The 17,592-nt window shown below is 32.9% G+C and overlaps 1 protein-coding gene across 1 annotated transcript; it reads right to left on the reverse strand.

The window, feature by feature from the left end:
• Nucleotides 1–6,441: 6,441 nt before the first annotated feature.
• Nucleotides 6,442–7,011, reverse strand: LOC114922399 (olfactory receptor 14C36-like). The gene has a single exon (XM_029283647.1). It carries the CDS (start codon nucleotides 7,009–7,011, stop codon nucleotides 6,442–6,444), a length of 570 nt encoding a protein of 189 aa, XP_029139480.1.
• Nucleotides 7,012–17,592: the final 10,581 nt, after the last annotated feature.

Consider the following 17,592-nt stretch of genomic DNA (forward strand, 5'->3'; position numbering starts at 1 on the left):
CATCAGCGTACTGATGGAAATCCACCCCAAAGCCACGAATGATCTCTCCCAGCGGCTTTACATAAATATTGAACAAAAGGGGGGAGAGGACCGACCCCTGAGGAACCCCACAGGTTAGGGGTCTAGGAGTCGACCTCTGTCCCCCTGCCAATACAGACTGCGTACGGTCGGTGAGGAAGGAGGAGAACCACCGCATAATTGACCAAACAAAATACAAAGTACAACAAAAATCCATAGACATAGATCAGAAATCTCTTATTTTCTTCCAAGTTAATTTTGTGAATACATCAATATAATTTAAATGTCATCATTCTAAAATAATAAACTGAGTATGTTGATAGTGAATGTTATCTACTCTCTTATCAACTGTTCTGCAGGTAGCATGCAGATGGGATATTAATATATTCTGATGCTTACATATTCAGACAAGATTATGAGCAATGGAAACTTTATGTTCAATAATATTCTATGAATAATTAGTATAGGGTTTGATTTTTGAGGTACATCAACATAACATGCTTACCCTCACTGTAGTAATGTAGTTTTTTCTGGACTATCTCTCCTTTCCTCTCCTCTCCTCCCTCTCACCAACTTGTCAAAAGAAGGAGGAATAATCTAGAAATAATAGTTTTGACTTTCTGAAGAGAGAACTGACATTGTGTTATTAGACCAATGGTATGGACTAACAAGAAATGCCAGCATTGTGAATCTTCTCTCTGAAGGTGAAAACTGGACATACTAATTTTATTGACACCTTTTAGTTTGATATGACAATATATCCTCAGGCTGATCTAATTTAAGATCAATTTTATGTTCATGCTGTTTACAATAAAACTGATTGATCTATATGCTATCACTAAAATTTTGATTGTTCAAGGAAAAACTAATCAACATGTCTTCTAAAATCAAGAATAAAAGAAACTGAAGAGATAACCCCTACTTACTTGTTAATATATAAATTGTCTTAATCAAAACTTTTCCAGGGACTGATTAAGAGATTGTGTAAATTAGTTTATTTATAATTTGGTAAACTGACTTCCAGTGTGAATAATTATTTGCCACTTAGAAGTAGCTGATCTCCCCTTTTAATCAAAACAAATGCATAAATCTGAAATATATACATTACATGTCTGAAGAAGCTTTATTATTGGAATTCCTCACTAATGCATATGGGTACATCATTATTTCTAATTCCAATCATAGTTGGTCCTCTATTGAAAGCAAGATGCAAAAATCGTAGTTCAACTGTCCATTTGGTAACATGCTTATGTTAATAAAACAAACTGCCAACTTAGATAAGATGGGAAGTATAGAAATTGAATAAATAAATAAATCATATAAAAAACAAGTTACACAAAGAAACCCCACACTAGGAAATTTCATATTTTTACAACAATTAAGGATTATTATGCTTAATATCATAATTAGATGAAGGAATACATTCAGGGAGCTTTGCATTACTTCTTGCAATTCATTGTCCCTAATCAAAGAATTTCCAAAAAGCAGCTATGACATCTTTGTTCCTCATGCTGTAGATTACTGGATTCAATAGTGAAGGGATGATAGTATAGCCCAGTAAAAGATTCCTCCAATTTGGACAGAAAGGTTGGCATCAGGTAAGCTGAATGAGCTAAAAGGCTATTATTAACAAATATCGAAACAACAATGAGGTGGGGGATGCAAATAAGGGCATTCTCAGCACTGTAGAAAAGATCTGCACATAGCTCAATATGCTTGCAGTTTTCCGATAGTTTAGGAAAATTATTAGTTGTTATATAATCTTCCATAGTATAGCTAAAGAGATTTCTTATTCTTTTCATAAATTGGTATAATAATTCCCAAAAAATCTTTGAATGTTTTTGTTATCCATATAACTCTCATTCCCTTCTTGAAATACAGAAATTTAATAAATAAATAAATCACATTTAAAAATCACACAGATAATCAAGTTATACAGAGAAACCCAAAATTAGGAAACCTCAACTAGTTGTCATTATGCTTAATATCATAATGACATGAAAAAATATATTTGCATTACTTCTTGCTAAAATGCCTCCAACCAAGGCAGTTCCAAAAGGCAGACTTGATATCTTTATTTCTCATGCTGTAGATTACTGGATTCATCAGTGAAGGGACAAGAGTGTATAGCATAGTAAATGATTTCTCCAATTTGGACAGAAAGGTGGGCATCAGGTAGGCTAAGTGAGCCAAGAAACTATTTCCAACAAATAGGGAAACAACAATAAGGTGGGGGATGCAAGTGGAAAAAGCCTTTTCCCTTCTCTCAACTGAGGGCATTCTCAGCACTGTGGAAAAGATTTGCACATAGCTCAGGATAATGAATATGAGGCAGCCCACTCCTAAACCTGAACTAATGACAAGAATCCAGGTTTCACTGAGATAAGAGTCAGAACAAACAAGCTTGATTAATTGTGGAACTTCACAGAATAATTGATTAATGACGTTGGAGCAAAAAGGCATTGAAAAAATATTCCCGGTGTGTAGCAAAGCATGTAGAAATCCAACCACCCAGGCCCCCCCAGCCATTTGTAGGCAAGTGGACCCCTTCATTATGGATGCAAAGTGCAATGGGTAACAGATGGCAATATATCTATCATAAGCCATGATAGTGAGAATGAACAGGTTGGTTGTCAGGAAAAAAAGAATGAAAAACATTTGCACCCCACATTCAGGGTATGATATCCATGTTGAGTTCATGAATGTGTTAAATACTGCTTTTGGAATTATGACTGAAGAACAACCAAGATCACCAGTGGATAAATTGATCAGAAAAAAATACATGGGAGTGTGCAGATAACTATTGATTGCTACCAAAAGAATAATCAGAAGATTTCCCACCAAAATAAAAAGATACATAATCAGGAAAAGTATGATGCATAAAATCTGAATGTCATGACTTCCAGAGATTCCAAGAAGTACAAAATTTATTACACTTGTTCTATTAGACAAGACTTTGTATTCTTTCCTGTATGAAAACAAAATGTACATACTAATACTATAATTGAATATAATATCAAATAGTGTAATATTTTATAATATACTATAATATACCATATAATATTGATCAGATCAGTTATTTTATGAAAATCAATAGTTTAACCTCATTTGAAACAGCATTATATGTAATTTTGATATACTTAATATATATGTTTAAAAAATATGAACAACATCTTTTACAAAACAATATAAATTTTATAATTAAACATTTAGGTACTCATTTATTTATCAAAACTATATGGTTACCCATCTCTTGGAATGTGACTCTGGGTAGCTTAAAATATTTCCAAACTCTGTCTAGAGAAACTGGGATTTTCTGTAAGCAAAGTACATTCTTTATCACTGAGTTCATCCTGTTTCTCATTTTCCCTTGCCACTCATTATACTTTGATATATATTTTAAATACACTCTTATACTAATAGCAATTCTATCTTTCCTTATCTCCACTACATGTCAATTCTCTTTCTTTACCTTGATATATCAGGTTCTTTTCTCAGTTCTCACCTTGCCTTTTCTAAGGTGGATTCTTCTACTTAAGAGGAGATATATTATTGTTCAACTATGGTTCTTTTATTTTGTGGTACATTAGTCTTCAACATGCTTTAAAAATGATACTGAAAATACAATCTTTCCTGGTTAGGAAAACATGGAAATGTTCATTTTCTATATTTTTCAATTTACAGTGTGTTCTTTCAGTTCAATACTGTAAATGCTTTATAAATAGGAAAAAAAACTAGGTATTAAAACCACATCCAAAATTCTGTCTTTTTTACAAAAAATTCTTTAAAATGCAGAATTAAACATTTTAAAGCATTTCCAAATTTCTGGGATAAATATATGGTAGCAAACCATGATAAGGTCATGAAAATACAAAGATGAATTTAATAAAATGCCAATGCATTAAATATATCTTTAGAGTCACATGTTTTAAGTTGACTTTAAACATACTATAAGAAATATTGATTGAGAACAATTGACATGGCAGCAGAAACATCTGTGGAAATAAGTAGAAATGCCAATATTTGGGGACCACTGACTGAAAGTAATGTAGCAACAATGCCTATAATAATATACAGTATAATTGAAATAATTACTTAGTGTTTTTTTTAAATGAAAAAAGTCAATAGAAAAAATTAAAAGTTTAAAAATTTAAAAGAAGCAGCAGGGGTAAATAAGGCTTGAAAATACAGAAAAAATAATTATTGTTTGATTTTTCTCTAGGTTAAATCAAATTTAGTTAAATGCCACAGTTTGAATATTTCTATATTATTCCCTTCAGTCTTCAAACAAGTTACAAATAAAATTTTACCTCATATCTTCCATTGCCTTTTTCTCTTTCGAAATTGTTTCTATTTCTTACACATTTAACACATCTTCTCACCTCGACTACCTGGCTGAACCTGGTGTTCAGAGATTTTCTCTCATTTCTCCAATACCTCAGCAATAATAGGTCACAGTTAAAATGAGAGGGAAATATATATTTCTTTCATCCCTAGATTTATTGCTTGTGCTTATTATGCTGCAAAATTACCAGATCACTCTAATATGGCTTTTCTAAATTCACCTATGCACATGGGACTCATTGCACAATGGTAAATTTTGAAGGTTGATGCAATTTTTCAGGTTCAGTCCTAATAATTTACTAAAGGGAGGTCAGCTCTTCTAATTGGGTACAGAAACAAATGATACATACATTTGTTATATGTGATGCATCTGAAAGCAAGTGATCATACAATAAAAGACACTGGTTACCTGTGAGAATTGAAGAGAAACATTGGTTCTAGAGAAGCTTCCATAAGTAGCAAATTGATAGGTTACATTACTCTTTCCCAATTGGGTTTATATATTTCTTAAAAGCTACAAGTGTATTCAAGGACTTTCAGAATACGCTCTATATTGTGTAGTTGCTGAAATAGCAAGTTCTCACATAGCAAAGAAATAGTCTTGGTTAAGAAGAGAAAGAAATACTTTCTTAAAGTTAAAAAAAGAGGCCAAGACTGCCATGTTTAAAGTGCTAATATCACTTTTTAAAATGCTAATAATGAAAAATAAACAAGCTGGCAAGCTGGATCTTGTTTCTAACCAAGAAAAAGGGGGTAACCTAGTCCCTTATATAGGCTGCAGCCAAATGTCACTCTTTGGAATGTTCCTGCAGCCAACTGTCACTAACAGGAATGTTTATTCTGTTGCTAGGCAAATAATCTAGTAGAACCTCTGTTCTACTCTCCTTTCCATAGGGCCATATCATTTAACTATCATTATGCACAATTTTCCCAATGACAAGTTCTATACTATGTTGGTTCCACTAACTCTCTATTACTGAAAAGGCAAAATAATCATTTGGTGGCAGTCAGCTACAATAAACATCAGAGTAGAGTAGAAATCTTTTCTAAGGCACATGGGCAGCAGTAGTATGTGGATGCAAAGTAGTCTACTCATGTACTTGTGCATGGGAATCTGAGATGCATATATAATGGAAGGGGTTGGGGTGATGAAAGTCCAAAAAGGGTAGCCAGAATTAAAGAGGTATTTTAATCTTTCTCAATGCTGTCACCTGGCCTTAACCCAGACTGAAAAGGATCCAGATAATCTTTTTCATTCAATGTTCTCTGAAGCTAGCACTTATCCCCCATTTGTCACACTTCTCTAAAACAAGGAAGTTGGTGACCAGGCAAATTTGCCTAACAGACTTGGATCCAGGTAACTTCTTAAGAGTATACCATCATCAACTTCAAGGGAAGTCAGTAATCATTGCTTGTTCCACTGTATCATCTGTCTGGGGAGGCCTAAACTAACTTGTTTTCTGTAAAAATAAGTTATAATAAGTTTGATTTAAGATAAAAGAATTTATGATTCCACAGTTTTAAGACAATTTTCTACTAACTTATAGGAACAATGCATTCCAGGTAATTATTCCAAAATAGCTCATGTTGAGAAACAGCAATGATAACAGGACCAGAGAGACCAAATACTAATCCTAAGTGGAGTGAACCGCACACAAAAAATCTAGATAAAATATTATTTAAGTTTTACAGAATTTTTAAAAACAGCTATATCAGAACTAAACTGGATGAGTGTAATAATGTTATTAAAAGAAGTTAGACAGATTTACAAACTTGTTTTTTAAACTGAGCCTTCCTATTATGTAAATATGTATTTCATCTCAAAAAGAATCAATTTTACATGTCCTTCTAGCTGTTCTCAGTCATCTTCCCCTATTGACCTCTGCCTGATTGAATTGGTAGGGAGTCAGGATATGGAATGTAGTTTACTAATTTCTCAAGTGCTATCATTGATCTGGAATGACATGATGAAACTCTATCCCATATACAGTATTTCCCATTGCAATTGCTTTTCCTTTTAGTGAAAACTGAAGGCAAAGACAAAGCAAGATAATCAAATAACATAGGTGAAGGCAAATGTCACAATTTCCACAGTTTAGACAGTGCAAGCTTGACATTCTTATTTCTCATGCTATAGATGATTGGATTAAACAGGGGTGGAACTAAGGAATATAGGACAGTGAATAATAAATCTAAATGGGTTGGGGTGTTAGAGGGAGGTCTCAGGTAGGCCAAGCATGAAGTTACCAAAAACATAGAAAAGATTATAAGGTGGGGAAGACAAGTGGAAAAGGATTTCTGCCTTCCTTTTACAGAACGGATTCTCAACACTGCCTTGAAGATCATGGCATAAGATATAATAACAAAAGTAAAACAGCCTAGTCCTGCAGTGAAACTGGCCACAAGAACTCCAATCTCAACTAGATTGAATCCAGAGCAAGGTAGACTTAGCAAATGTGGAATTTCACAGAAAAACTGGTTGACAACATTAGAACAGAAAGGGATGTAAAAGATGCCAATGGTGTGCAACATTCCATACAATACACCTGTAACCCCCACCAGAATCACTATTTTGATGCAGGTTTTCCAATTCATCACCATTTCATAGTGCAGGGGATAGCAAATGGCAACATACCGATCATATGCCATGACTGTCAGGAGAAAGAAATCAGAAGCTTCAAATGTGATAAAGAGAAAAAGTTGAGTAACACAACCAAAATAGGAAATGTGTCTTCTGTCAATGAGAGAATTTACCATAGATTTGGGGACAATGATTGAAACAATGCCCAAGTCTTGCACAGCCAAATTCATTAGAAAGAAATACATGGGACTATATAAGCGATGATCAAAAACTACTATAAAGATGATGAGAAGATTTGTTGTTGTTGTTGCCAGGTATAATATGAAGAATAAGAAGAAATGTAAAAGCTGCAGTTGCCGATTTTGTGAGAATTCCAGCAGCAGAAAGTAAGGAACAGTGGTTTGATTCTCCATATTTAACTTATGACATACCTGCAAGAAAGCACAGATAAGAAATATTATTAGAGAAAAACTATGTATGCATGTTTTGCATGTCCCTTGATTGAAGAAAGACAATATATTTCAAAGCTAGAAAGTATGCACATACTAAAAAATGTTACAACGATGAGTAAAGGCATATTAATTGTATAAATGTGTATAGGATGCACCTGCACTCACTCACACTCATAAAGAGATACAGTGACAAAGGCAGATAGAGAGTGGCAAAATAGTTTTGGGGAAAGATAGGGGTTCATCTATAAAGAAATGTTACATGATTTGCACTTCTTTCTCCCTTTTTACCACATTTACTCATGTTTTTTGTACAGCTGACATTTTGTCTTTAAAGTATGCATATAGCAGGTGATATGTAAGCAACTGTACTCTTAGGGGAGAGTAAAGTTAGGTTGAGGCTGGCTTTCTCCCATTTCTGTCTGCCAGCTTTCCAAGCATCAAATGAAGACTATAAGATCAGATTACCTATTATCATTTCTTTATTACAATGATTCTATTTAACTACTAAAGTTTGATCTATGACATAAAATATAATGACCAAAGAACATGTTTATTTAGACCAATAATTAAGGAATATAGTGATTGGTCCTCACTGGTAGTTTTCAAACAGAGGATGGACAGCCATGTGTGAAAGGTACTTTAATTAGGATCTGCAGGGATCAGGGATTTGTATTCAATAGTCTAAACCACTACTTCTGTTCTTGGATATGGTTTTTCAATTTGTGATTGCCATTCATACATTTTTCAATGATTCTACTGTTATTACTTATGGTATTTTATTGCAGTATAATAATGTGCTACCTTAATGGTGTATTTTAAAAGTCATTCGTTGCCAAACCATTAATTGATAAGTGTTGAACTAGAGATATGCTTTCTTAATTTTTTTCACAGGCATGATATAGTACTCATTCTCTATTTCCCTAAAAAAATTTACAACCTTCCCATCAAATATAACCAAATAATGGAGTTTTTGTCCCATAATTTTTAGCTAAAAATTAGATTGACATACCTGCCACAACCAGAGCTTTTAAAGATCAGTATTCTTTTGAGTACTGCTACTCAACCATTTGTCAATAACTAGACAAACCATGGGTCATTTTTCTTTCCATGTATAATATAGGCCTTCGCTGGCTCTTCACCCCTTATATCCCTCAGGAGTGTCCCATTGAAGCCTCCTCCTCCTTTTTGGCTGACCAATGGGACTGCCTGGGACTTTGTTGGAGGAAAGGTAATTTTCTTACCCAATTCCTCGATATCCTCAAAAATGGCAGAGCTTTTAATGTACTGCCTTCACTGGTAAACTTATTAAAAATCCAGGGAGATATTGGTTACATTCTGCAATGAAAATAGCAGAAAATAGTCCATGTTGAATTTAATAACAGTCAAAGTTCTTGAGGGTTTATAACATTTTGTATTAAGTCAAAAATGCTTTATGATAATGTATGTCACAATTTGTTTACAGTGTGCAGTTTTTCCCAGATAGAGGTTATGGGACCAAGAGTTTTAGTAGTATATAAATGAAAAAAGAATTTCAGAAATGCCATTATACGTTGTCCCTTAAAGGTAAATAGACCTAAAAATAAGGCCAGTGATATTAACTCAGCTATTACAGATCAGATCTTCCAATATTTTCTACATTTCTACAACCTGTAAATGTATTTTTTTTTCAGATATCCGCATCAGGGAGAGATATTATCATTTAAAATACATATTAGCATATAAAATCCCATTCTGCATAGATTCTCATTATTTTGATTAATAATACTTTTTTGTGTCTAAGTTTCTGAAAATTATTTCCCTTTGTTTCCTCTCAACTCACATAACATATTAAATCAATAGGTTATGCTTTTATTTCTTTAAATTCTCTTCCCCCTGTTAACATTATAGAACTGAGTCTAACAAATAGTCAAGTGAGAGATATTTAACTAAATGACAATTTGCTCCTGAAAGTAGCATATGGCTTTTCTGTTAAATGTTCAGTATAAAAATCACTTACTATTTTTCTTCATAGAATTTATGTCTTTAATGAACACTTTTTAGACTGTGAAGTAAAGGCGCAGTATTGTATAAGTACTGTCCAACTCTTGTTGGGCACAGATGCACTGATATATCATCAGTGGGAAAGACTGAATGTATATTTAGCAAGCTTATTGATAATTTTATTGTTTCCCTCAAGACTTAATTACATAGAATAAGACCAATCAAAATTAGACAAAATATTAACACAAACATCTTGTTAATATAATTAGCAATTAGCAGCTTCTGTTATCCATGTTCAGATATGAATTGTGATAAGTTATGTGGGAGATATGTTCTATAGAATGTCTCATTGCCTAGGGTTCTATTTTAAAGTTTTCTTTTAAGAGATACCATCCTTGTCAGCCTTTTGAGGTAGATGAGGAAAAATTCTCAACAGGAAGACCAGATTTATAATGTACTTTACAAACTGAAGAGAATACCCTATTTAACTTCTTGCACCTAATGTAAAAATTGTCATAATCAAGATCTTTCAGAGTCTGATTAAGACATTGTGTGAATTACTTCATCTATAATTTCAGAAATTAACTTCCAGTATGAATAATTATTTCCCATTTCAAAGTAGTTGATCTTCCCTTTTAATTAAAATAAATGCATAAGTCTGAAATGCATGTATTATATATCTGAAGAAGTTTTATTATTGCAATTGGTTATGATAGCATATGGGTACACCATTATTTCTTTATCCATTATTTCTAATCCAAATCATCAATTAGTTCTTTTATCCTGAAAGCAGAATACAAGAATCACAATTTAATTCTCCATTTAGTACCAAGTTTATGTCATAAAATAAATTATCCATTTAGGTGAAATGAGGTTCACATTTTTTAAATATTATTTATTGTTTTATCATAAAAAATAAAATACAAAACAGTAAAACAAACAAACAAACAAAATGAAACAAAGAAAAGCATACATTCAACCCTAACAACAACAAAAAAGAAAAAAGTGTACAAAAAAAGAGGAAAAAGTGATTAATTGAATTTAATATTTAACATATAGGATCCACCCTGGCTGGGTCTGAAAGAAAAGAAAAAGCAGTAAATTCTCCTCCCCTTTTACACACACACACACACACACACACACACACACACACACACACATACACGTATGTATGAATGTGCGTAGGAAGTCCACAATCAGTTAATTTTGCCATTTCTGTTAATTCAGTCAATTTCAAAATCCATTCTTTAACAGTCAGCGTTCCTTTTTCTTTCCAATATTTGATAAATACAATCCTCATAGCCGTCACCATGCGAAGGACTAGCACCCCAAATTGTTCTTCAATTGGTTTGTGCATCATATCTAAAATAAAAGCTTCAGGTTTCATTAATATTTATATCTTAAATATTTTTATATTATCATTGTTTTGTTTATTCAATATGTTTGCAAGACCACCACACATGATAAAATGAAAGTGGATTTTGACTACAGTTCCAGCATATATTAGCAATCCTGTTATACATTTTCACTAGTCTATCTGGGGTCAAGTACCAATGATACATCATTTTATAATTTTTTTTCTTTCAAACTATAATTTAATGGAATTTTTAGTTCATTCCTCCATACATTCACCCATTTATCTAGCATTATATTATACCATTTTTGTCCATTTTACCATACACTCTTTAACATATTCATCTTCTAGTTCATCTTGAGTAACATTTTATATACTTTAGAAATCAAGTAGTCATCTCCAGAAAATATATTAGAGCCCAGTTCAGATTTAGTTCCTGTGAAAACAAAACTTTTTAAAATTAAATTTAAATCTTTCAAAATTCCATAATAATTAAACCAATCACAAGCAAATCCTTCATTTACTAATTGCTCTCTTGCCTTTATCTTAAACCCCTCTTTTTCAATTATCAATAAGTCTTGATATGTCATCTATTTACATTCCAATATCATCTCTGTTCTATGTAGAGCTTCTTTATCAGCTAATCTTTTTTTATACTTCCACCATACATGTGCAATCCATTTCCTAATAGCATGAATCTTAAAACCAGGCTAACTTTTATTTTGTCATACCACAGATAGGCATGCTACCCAAATCTCAAATAAAAAACCTTTGCGGTCTAACAGCCTTTAATTTTTTAAAGTTATTTTAACCATACCAGACAATGAACATCATAATATAATCTAAGATCTGGCAAACCCAGGCCTCCTTTATCTTTAGAATCTTGTAGCAGCTTATATTTAATTCTTGTTTTTTTTATTTTACCAAATAAATTTAGATATATCTTTCTGGCACTGTTTGAAAGTGGAATCTCTAATCAATATTGGTACAGTTCGAAATAAAAATAACACTCTAGGCAGTACATTCATTGTAATTACTGAAATTATTCCCATTAATGACAAATCTAATTTTTGCTATCTATTTAAATCCAATTTTATCTCCTTCCATATTTTACCATAATTAGTTTTGTAAAGCTTAGAATTTTCCTCAGTAAGTCATCCATCAGTACTGTACCTTTTTCACAACTTTAAAACTAGTTTTAAATTCCATTTTCTTCTCATCTTCCACCTTTATGTTCTTAGTATTGTCGTCTTTGATTTATTTATTCTTAACTGCCATTTTTCCAAACATTTTAATCTTCTTTATAACATATTCAATATTCTCTAGCAGGTCTTAATTAATATCCAATTATCAGCAAATGCACAAAATTTGTAATTATGAGCTTCAATTTGTAGTCCTTTTGCTCTGTTATACTGTCTAATATCTCTATTTAACAGTTCAAACACTAGAATAAATAATAAAGGGTATAACGGTCACCCCTGTCTTGTTCCCTTATCTATTTCACATGGTTTTGCAAAATCTCCATTCATCATGATCCAAGCTTTCTGGAGTGTATAGATGGAACTCAATCCTGTATAAAGCTCAATCCAAAATCCATGTTTTCCACTACTTTAAATATAAAGGCCCACTTCAAGATATCAAACACTGCCGGATTGCAGACTTGATAGCTTTATTTCTCATGCTGTAGATTACTGGATTCATCAGTGAAGGGATAACAGAGTATAGCACAGTAAACAATTTCTCCAATTTGGACAGAAAGGTGGGCATCAGGTAGGCTAAGTGAGCCAAGAGACTATTTCCAGCAAAAAGGGAAGCAACAATGAGGTGAACAACCAAGATCACCAGTGGATAAATTGATCAGAAAAAAATACATGGGAGTGTGCAGATAACTATTGATTGCTATCAAAAGAATAATTAGGAGATATGTAATTAGGAAGAGTGCGATGTATACAATCTGAACCTCCTAACGTCCAGAAACTCCAAGCAGTACAAAATCCTCTACATTTATTCTATTAGACAAGACTTTATATTCTCTCCTGTAAAAAAATGAAGTGTACATATTAACACAATAATAAAAATGCAGTATATCATGTATAATAATATTTATAATAGTATAGAATATAAATAATACAAATAAATATAGTAATATTGATCAATTCAGTTATTTTATAAAATATCAATCACTTGTATTTTTTGAAACAGTATTCACAGTACTTATTCTGATATGTTTAATATGTATGTTTTCTAATGGCAAGAACAATATCTTTTACAAAACAATATAATTTTTATAATTAAACAATATTAATTTATTAATCAAAACTATATGGTCGCCCATCTCATGGAAAGTGACTCTGGGCAGGTTACAACATTTCCAAACTCTACCTAGAGGAAATGTGGTACCTCCTGTATGCAAAGTGTATTTTTTTATGATTGAGTCATACTAATCCTCATTTTTCACTCCACTCTCATTACACCTCCATTATTATTTTAAATACACTTTTATACTAATAGTAATTCTATCTGTCTTCATCTCTACTACATGTCAGATCTCTTTCTTATGACCAATCTACTAGGTTCTCTTCTTAGTTCCTACCTTACCTTTTCCAAGGTAGATTCCACCTGAGAGGAGGTCATGTTTTGGTGGTTTTATTTTGCTTAGCTATCATTATTAAAATTAAATGTTAATTTTTTACATTTTTCAGTTTAAAGTATGTTCCTTCAGTGCAATACTGTGGATACTTTCTAGATAGGAAAATACTAGGTATTACAACAACATCCCAAAATATTTCATTTAAATCAGAATTTCTTTAAAATGCAGAACTAAGCTCACTATTTCCAAATTTCTGGGATAAATATATGGCAGTAAGCCATGATAAGGCCATGAAAATACAAAGATTAATTTAATGACATGTTAATGCATTACATTCATCTTTGGAGTCACATGTTTCAAGTTGACTTTAACTAAACATGCTATAAGAAATATTGATCAAGAACAGTTGACATGGCAGCAGAAATATATGTGGAAATAAGCAGAAATGCCAATATTTCGGGACAACTGAAAATGTAGCAATAATTGTCTGAAAATGTAGTATAACTGGAATCATTACTTATTTTTTTCAAAAGATCAGCAAAAGATTTAAAATGTTGAAAAGAGAAGCAGCAGGGAAAAAATAAAACTTTAACATATAGATTCTGAAGATCAACTTGAAGAAACTACTCAGTTAAGTAGTGAAATATTTTGAACAAACAGGAAAAGAAGTCCAGCTGCCAGGACTCAACTTCCAGACATTTGAAGACATACAATAGTTGAAATAATTACTTAATTTTTTTCTCTAGGCTCAATCAAACTTATGAGGACACATCAGTTTCTAATTAACTGGCAAAGTTTGAACATTTCTACCTTACATCAGTTTGATTCAGTTATAAATAAATATATAAATTCATTGTCTGAGAATTGCAGCAGTTCCCAAAATGGCCCCCACTTCGAAGAAGACATTAGGTTGCTTCTATATAGAAAGGCTGTGAGGTGATTGGCTGTTTCTCTTTCCAAAAGGTGATTTCCAAAGATTGCCTTTTGGAAAGAGAAGCAGTCGATGTGTCATGTGGCTTTCCTATACAGAGATTGCTTCATGCCATCCTGGAGTGGGTACCATTTTAGGAGAAGCTGTAATTCTTGCAATCCAAACTTCTGGGTTGTATATTCACAACTTCTATATGTTTAGCAAAGACATAACTGCTGAGAAAGAAATTATTAAGAGTACTACAGGATGGAAAGATTTTTTTTTTATTATTTTAAAAGTAGGGTTCTTCCTGTATACATGCACATTCACTTTGTATATATAAATATAAAGATATGTATAATATGCCTCCTATCAATTTTACAGTATCACCACTGTCTTTTTAATTTCATACATATTTGACAGTAACTCCAACAATTCCTCCTTAAGTACTATATAGTTTTGAATTATCGGCCCATCTGTATCTGAGTGGTTTCCCACATTGAGTTGTTTTCTTGCCTCTTTTATTTCTTGGATAGCTATATATTTATGTAATATTTGTTTATGGTAATCATTACTTCCTTTGATAATAGACTTTTCAATTTATTTTTCATGGCAGTTTTATCAATCTTAGCCATGGTGTGTAATTGTGTGATTGTGTGATTGTGTGTGTGTATGTGATGTGTGTAGATATGTATGTATATTTGCATATACATATGTATGTATATATACACACACACAAACAAACACATACACACAAATATATATATCCAATTTGCAATAGTGGCAAATATCTGTAGCTCAGGTATAGGATGAGGGTGAAGGTTCATTCTCTGAGCTTGTGGGTTAGTTTTTGAATGTTTCATTACCAGGCTAGATGACATCTTCAGGGGCATTTAGGAGATGTCTGTGTCAGTGTTCTTCTATTTATAAGGGCTTCAGATGTGGGTGTATCAAGTGAGGGTCTTGTGTGATGAATCATCAGTGAGAGGCTTGTGATGAGTCTTGTGATGGGGAGGTTACTTCAGGTCAAGGTCATTGGAAGGTGAACTGCTGAGGGGGGAAGAGGGGGCTTGTGTGGGTTGGTTGTGGGTTGGTGCTGTCTCCTGTCTCCTGTTGCACCAATCTACAACAAACCCACACAAGCGCCCTCTCCTCCCCCCTCAGCAGTTCACCTTCCAATGACCCTGACCTGATGTAATCTCCCCTGAGGGACTGTCCTTTTCTAAATCTCTACTGATCCAATTCAATCCAGCAGATTTGGCATGCTGCAGATCCCATCAGCCAAAGAGTGTCAACTGGTGGGGACTAGACAATGGACCTTTTCTGCAGTGGCCCCTGTTCTGTGGGGTATCCTCCCCTCAGAGGTTACAATGGTCACAACCTTGTTGCCTTTGATAAGGCTTAAAAAGGTTGCTGTGTTTCTGAGTTCTGAGTACTGAATTTGTTAAGGGAATCTATTTCTTATTATTTAACTCTTTCCTAGTACAGTTTCTTGAGTAAATTTGTGGTAAATTTTCAGACAAATGTCACAATCATAGATACCATGTTCTTGCTTGTTTCCTTGTTAGGGACCAATAACAAGTTTCCTGTTTTTAATAAATACAAATAATTTATTAATAGCATTTTCCCCCAAAATTCTATATAAACCCAGAGAAAAGAAATTTTACATTTCCTAATGAAAACAATGATGACAAAATTGGACAGCAGAAGTTACACAGAGGCTAATTCTAGTGTTGCTGATGTCTGATTAAACTGTAATGAACATTGAAAATACAGACATTTATTCAATCCTGGATGATTCTAATGTTCAGTGAACTTCTGTGCACCTATGTATTTCCTTACAATGTAGGCAAACAACATGACCTTGGTAATTAAGTTGAAGAATTACATCAGCCTCACCCAAACTGCTTTGTGTGATAATTCCCTTCTGCACAAATGCCCATTAGCATTGCCTCATTATGCCATGTGGGAGTTATTTTGAAATGTTGAGGTCGCTCTATGTGGTCTCATGAAATTTGTGGCATGATAACATAGATGACAGTTCTGTATTTATTTACTTAGGCTCATATGTTGTTCCATCAAACCAACTCTGATATAGACATCAAAGAGTAACCTTAGAGTACAAATTCTGAAGATGGTGTGTTACAGTTAGAAAACCCAAACCTTTTCCGCTTTTTTGGCTTTAACTATGGTCTATTAGTGTGAGGGTACTTGGAGAAATAAGAGAAAATCTCTGGATGTCAAGGTCAGCCATATAGCCATCTCATGGCTCTATCATTCATTGCTGTTCAAAACAGGGTTTCCTAAGTATACATTATAGAGTACATTGAATCTGCAATAAGAAATGTGTTGAGTGAAGGCTAAAGGGAGCATGTAAAGAAACGTGGAGCATGCAAGAAAACTAAAAATAAATCTACCTCTTTGTATGCATCAATGTGATTCAGTTTAGGGAAGAATAAAAATACAACTATTCAAGCTACAGCTTTTCTTTTTCTTTTAAAACTTTCTAATCTTTCATTTTATTGTTTTGGATATTTTTAAAAATGTCATTTTTCCCCAATAACATATATTTCTTGATACATATGCTTTTAAAAGCGTACTTACAATCCTCTGCTATTTTTAATCTTACTTGCATTAGGCTGTTGAATTTGTTTTGCCAGTTCTCATGATGGCAGTCATTTATAGAAGTCTGAGAAAAACAGTTTTTTTCTCAGGGAGATGAGAGATTTGCTTAAATTTGCATTGTTAAAATTCTTGTGAAGATGGCACTTGTAGTGATGTGCAACTAAACATCGGACACATATAACATTTACATGATCTGCTCTTCTTGTCCACCTGAGGAAAGAAAATATGGGGGGTTAGATGAAAATTTGGGAGATCAGTGAATTCTCACACATAATGGAGTAAAAGAAAAGGTAAGATTAGTGTGGGTTTATGGAATTATACTGAATTTCTTTTTAAAAAATACATTAATTTCAGTATGGTGCAAGCCATTTTATAGTTATATCTTTCCAAAGCATTATATTAGAAAAATGTTCAGAGAGAATAAAAAGCTTTTATTGTTCCTTTTAAGTGAAATTAGACTTTCCAATGTGAAAGAAATATGTATATAATTTGGTTTTCATTTTTCTACAGGGAATGACATAATGTCATGTCTAACACTACAAGCATACATAATTTTGTACTTGCTGGATTTTCTGGAAATCAAGAGGCTCAAATTTTACACAGCACTATCTTCTTATTAATGTATCTCTTTGTCCTGGTGGGAAATCTTCTGATTATTTTTTTGATACTGTTCAATCGTTATCTGCATACCCCAATGTATTTCTTTTTAATCAATTTAGCTATTGGTGATCTTGGTGT

This window comes from Protobothrops mucrosquamatus, unplaced genomic scaffold (assembly GCF_001527695.2).
Source record: "Protobothrops mucrosquamatus isolate PMUCROS unplaced genomic scaffold, P.Mucros_1.0 scaffold160, whole genome shotgun sequence".
In the NCBI taxonomy this organism is placed as follows: Eukaryota; Metazoa; Chordata; class Lepidosauria; order Squamata; family Viperidae; genus Protobothrops; species Protobothrops mucrosquamatus.